At 35.0% G+C, this 4,776-nt stretch overlaps 2 protein-coding genes across 2 annotated transcripts; one reads left to right on the top strand and one right to left on the bottom strand.

The window, feature by feature from the left end:
- Positions 1 to 171: 171 nt before the first annotated feature.
- On the top strand, positions 172 to 2,717 carry PHYBLDRAFT_173937 (hypothetical protein; the record flags this gene model as incomplete). The annotated part of the gene is made up of 8 exons (XM_018437142.1): positions 172 to 258; positions 665 to 704; positions 758 to 827; position 946; positions 1,663 to 1,894; positions 1,946 to 2,049; positions 2,118 to 2,423; positions 2,490 to 2,717. The coding sequence occupies 8 exons, from the start codon at positions 172 to 174 to the stop codon at positions 2,715 to 2,717; spliced, it is 1,068 nt and encodes a 355-aa protein (XP_018285644.1).
- Positions 2,718 to 2,977: 260 nt separating this feature from the next.
- PHYBLDRAFT_151116 (hypothetical protein) lies at positions 2,978 to 4,708 on the bottom strand (the record flags this gene model as incomplete). Its single annotated transcript, XM_018432607.1, has 1 exon — positions 2,978 to 4,708. One exon carries the CDS (start codon positions 4,706 to 4,708, stop codon positions 2,978 to 2,980), a length of 1,731 nt encoding a protein of 576 aa, XP_018285643.1.
- Positions 4,709 to 4,776: the final 68 nt, after the last annotated feature.

The raw sequence follows: 4,776 nt of genomic DNA, 5'->3' as shown, positions 1-4,776 counted from the left end.
CCATTGGGAATTATTATAATAATAGGTTTTGATTATCAGGATATTTTGTCACATAAAAATGAATTACTCGTAAATATTAAGGAAATCATAGTTGACAAGTTATTGAATAAAGTGTCAAAAATAATTGAATATTATCTTATTCCAAAAATAAAAACCGGGAGTTTAGGTATAATGTCTGTGTATCAACTGTTCTCGGGGATCAATTATATAGACTATTCCAAATGCAGAACAATGTATTATCTACCGCTGATTACACCTGTAATTTGATGTAGGCCTTGTTTTTGTAATAACAGGCGTAATAACAGGGCACTTCTTTAATGTTTATTGGCTAAATGAATCGAAGAAAAAATTCTCATAGGTGCAAATGCTAAGCACGAGTTACTCAATTGGATATTGTTTTGTTTTGAAAAATGGTTTTTTATTTGTTTTTATTTTGGATAAAAAAAGCCTTTTTTTTTTGACAATAATAAGAATTCTATATAGTATTACTATTAAATATACTAATCTGTTATATTATACTTCTTATAAATTTTGTTTCAGAATTTTTTGAATTAATAAACTCGGATAGTGAGTATATATGCTTACTGAAGCTATTTGATTATAGGGAGTAGAAAGATACTTACATACTGTTAGAATAATTTGTTAATAATGGAATAAAACACAGATTTATATTATCAAAAGCTACGAGCCAATGCGTCATTCAAGTATATATTACAAAGAAAGGAATATAAAACATATACATACATATTTACTAAAGGAACATGTCTTGTCCTTGAGTACCGGTCATATAAGAATGTGAAGAACCATTTCAACTATAAAAAAGGAGAGTGAGAATGCTGATATAAAAAAACAAAACAAAATAAAAACAACACAATAATAAAATGAATAACACGTACCCTTATATTCTTTAAATGATTTGTTTTTACTAACCATATGTAAATCAAGGGTAAGCTATATTTAAAGTAGATGTTAGATATTGTTTTTAATACTGGGAAGAAGATGTTGATATAGATATATACGTACATGCCACCAATATGTTTTTGTGTTTTTTTTTGTCTGCACCGGTTATATCAGAGAAATATATGTAATGTCTATTTAAAGTAATTTATAGTTAGTAAAATAATGATATATTTAATAGTAAAGTACCTCTTGTATAATGAAAGACACCTGCATCATATGTATATATTAAGGGTGCCTAAAGTGAAACATAGTAGGATTAAAAGAGTGTTATTTTTATTAATATTATTAAAGAGTAGAGAAAAACAGAAAAAGGTGGGAAAATAAAAAACAGTGTTTGAAAAAGCCGTAGACCCTGAAAAAGTTATTAGACTGTTTCTCTTACTTTAAAAAAAATTGTCTACTAATTATAGCTTTATATGTTTCATAAAACAATTGTTACTTACTATATACCTAAAGAAGTTGTTTTCTAGCTCAATTTTTTTCAAAATAATATGTTTCGATCTCCTCGATCATTTAAATAAAGAAGTATTTACACACTCATACACTTGCTCAACTTGCTCACTTAATCATTAACATAATTGTTTAATCACTCAATTACTCTACAATTCTTTACGTGTAAAGTACTCTCTTAAAAATTTATTAAAATAGAAATATCAAGCAATATATACCAGAAACTTATTATTTTATTATATAAAAATACAGATAATGGCTCCAAGAACTAACATCAACCAGAACGCACGTACCAATAGATCAACATCTAGGCCATTGATCAACGCAGTCAACACTGGGCGTATAGAATCGTCAAATCCAATGATTGCTCCTAGACCAGAAAATATGTCAATTCCAGTGTCAGAGTTTAATGATGTAGTCAGTCTTCTCGCTACACTCAATGACAAAATGACAGCCGTTAGTTCTGATGTTAGTGAATTGAAAGGTAATTAAACACAAACTATATTGTTTTCCAATAGACTGACTATTTGAACAGTACAATGCCAGGTGGGTGCTCAATTGACTGGCATGCAAGCCGTTCTGGATTCTGATATGGATCCTCAGGACATCATAAGCAGCTCAAGACACCCAAAGATCTCAGTAAGCTCAAATACTAAAATTATAAAAACAATCTCCCTTTAAATCTAACATCAATATACCTTTAATAGAGTATTATTCAGGGGCGGTTAAGAGATATTAATCTTAAGACAGATGATTTGGAGTTGATCAGAGAGAATGATGATAAACCAACTTGGGATGTCAATGTTGGTTTGTCTGACGAGTTTAACAAGAATCTTGCAAGTGATTTGATGCTTTACATTCGTCGTCAACCTGTAGCAGCCATGGTACCACCAAAAGAGCTATGTGGTATAATTGTAAACAGCTATTACAATCGCTTGGCTGCTAGTAAGCTTACTGAAGAAGACAGACAGACAAACACTACCTCAAACAGAAGAGGAAATAGAAAGACTGCTGTAAGCATTTCTATTTATAATAATTCAATTTTGACAAGTATACTTAAAATATTATATATATCGTAGCTTAATAAAAGGAGAAAAAGAACGTACACAAAGCATAAGGATGCCGTCACTGAAAAGTTTAATCGGGATTATAATGGCGTTTTTTACAGAGATGCAATGTCTGGTGATGAGACAGAAACCGATACTTCTGTTGTTGCATCTCGTCCTGATTGGCGTAGTGATGAGGTAATGTTTTATATAAAATGGTTTTTCTGTTGTTTGATTCCTGATGTATATATACATTTATAGTTGAATACCGTGTTTGACTTTCTTGATGAGCTCGCCAGAGATGACTTGGGAAAAAGAGCAACGCAGTTGAAGTTGCAGAGTCATGTGTTAGTACACGAGACAATTCCTCGTGGCTTGGTCACAAAAATGCCTACGTGGTCAAAACGCGTATAATAAAATTTCTGTCTTTTTAGTTGCACTCTTTATCACATCTCTTTTTATGTCTATGAACTATGTTTTATATTATTATTATTATTTTAAAAAAAAGATAGAGTATTTTATTAAGCGTACAGCTTTCTTGGCAGAGGAATAACAACGACTTTTGCCGCACCACTACCAGACACATGACTTCCAATTGCAATTGGCGACAAGATGCGGTGGACAGGCAGAATGTTGTCGTAGTCATACTTCAGAAATTCTGGCTCATACAACTCGATGCCCTGCTTGATTCTAGGTTGATGGCGAGGAATTTTGTACCACTCAACGAAGGCAAATACATGTTGGGGGTTGTGACAAGGGGAAAGGTTGGTGTGCGTGAGGTTTGGTGTAAAATCGTGCAAGAACAAGTACTTAATACGACCAGCATATCTTTCCTCAGAGTCTCCACTTTTTTCAATAAATTTCGCTTGTATATGCGATCCTCTCACGACCAAGCCTTCTCCACCTGTGTAAACTTGTCCAAGAAGATTGATGGACGAAATCTTCTGGATTCGGTCATTCACAAACCAACAATTCCTGATTGTTGTCTTGGCACTGCAAAGAGAATCATCGTCATACTTAATTTTATAGAAATCGAGCCGACAATCATACTCGGATTTTCTCATTGTTGTTGGTGGCTTCAAACACAATGGTAGAGCAGAAAGAGGTAGAGATTCGTTGCCAAATGTTTGCTTTGAAGGCTTTTCAGTGGATTGTAGGAACGTTGGCAAGTGAAAGAATGACGGTATCAAAGGATGTGGCGAAAGTGCAGGATTATAGATTTTACAACCAGACAGCTTGAGAAAGAGAGAGAGGAGTAAAGGGCTGGTAACATTTCTGAGATGCGCTTGACAAAAGTCACCATTGTAAGAACTCTCAAGAAACCTTTTCATGTAGGTATTCTCGAACCCACTCTTCTGGTTTGTCTCAAACCCTTTCAATACACCATTATAGCGCTCAAAGCTAAATAGCCAAAATCCGTAAATTGGCCCAAAGTCCTCAATCGTTTCTTTTAGATGGAGATGGAGATGCATGTTTTGCGTGAATACATCTGGTTTATAAAAGTCTTCACAACTAACACAGAACTCCTCCAAACTTTCGTGAGCTTTTTTGATCCCATTTTTGGTGATACTTGGCTTCGTCAATTCTCTGCATGCATCGACAAAATGGATCCAATTGCCAAGCAGATCATCTCGCAGGCGTGTCTTAAGCAGAACAGGAGAGTATATCAGGCACCATGATTTCCACTCATCTGCCTTCATAAACGGAAATTTCTTTCCAATCTTTATCTTCAGAGTCGTATACCCTACAGGGAGTACCATTCTATTAGCCTCTTCCTGCATCTCTACAAAATCTTTGTCATCAAGCAAATTGTTTGCAATCCAAATATCCATCATTCGTTTTGCAGTCCCGAGAAAAAGGTTGTGCATGGGATCGATAATGGTTGCACGCACTGGCTCAAAGTACACAAGTCGATGAAGCTCAGACCAACGAACACCATTCTCAATCTCCAATCGCTTTCTCTCTGTCAATGTCTTTGCATTCTTCCACAGGTTTGCATGTCTGCGATTTTCTTCTTTTGTGCGGCCTACCCATTCCGAAAACTTAAGCCCAAAATAGTTTACAGCAGTGGTCCCATCAACACGAGCAAACTGACGATTGCATTTGTAGCATGCACATGTGCTGTTGTGAGATGTAAACCCACACGTCTTTCTTGCAGCAGGGATGTCGCATGCAACCATCAACAGAGCAGCACGCACCAGAGCACCTGAGCAGTTATATGTATCAATTGTGATACCTTTATACAATAGCATAAGTTCATCAACAAGAGGACGCAAATAGTTATTGATCTCGNNGGNGCNNGCNNCNNNANNNNCNNNNC

Source organism: Phycomyces blakesleeanus (genome assembly GCF_001638985.1).
Source record: "Phycomyces blakesleeanus NRRL 1555(-) unplaced genomic scaffold PHYBLscaffold_28, whole genome shotgun sequence".
Classification (NCBI taxonomy): Eukaryota; Fungi; Mucoromycota; class Mucoromycetes; order Mucorales; family Phycomycetaceae; genus Phycomyces; species Phycomyces blakesleeanus.
Note: the sequence above shows the minus strand (reverse complement) of the source record. Positions and strands in the feature narration are given on the sequence as shown.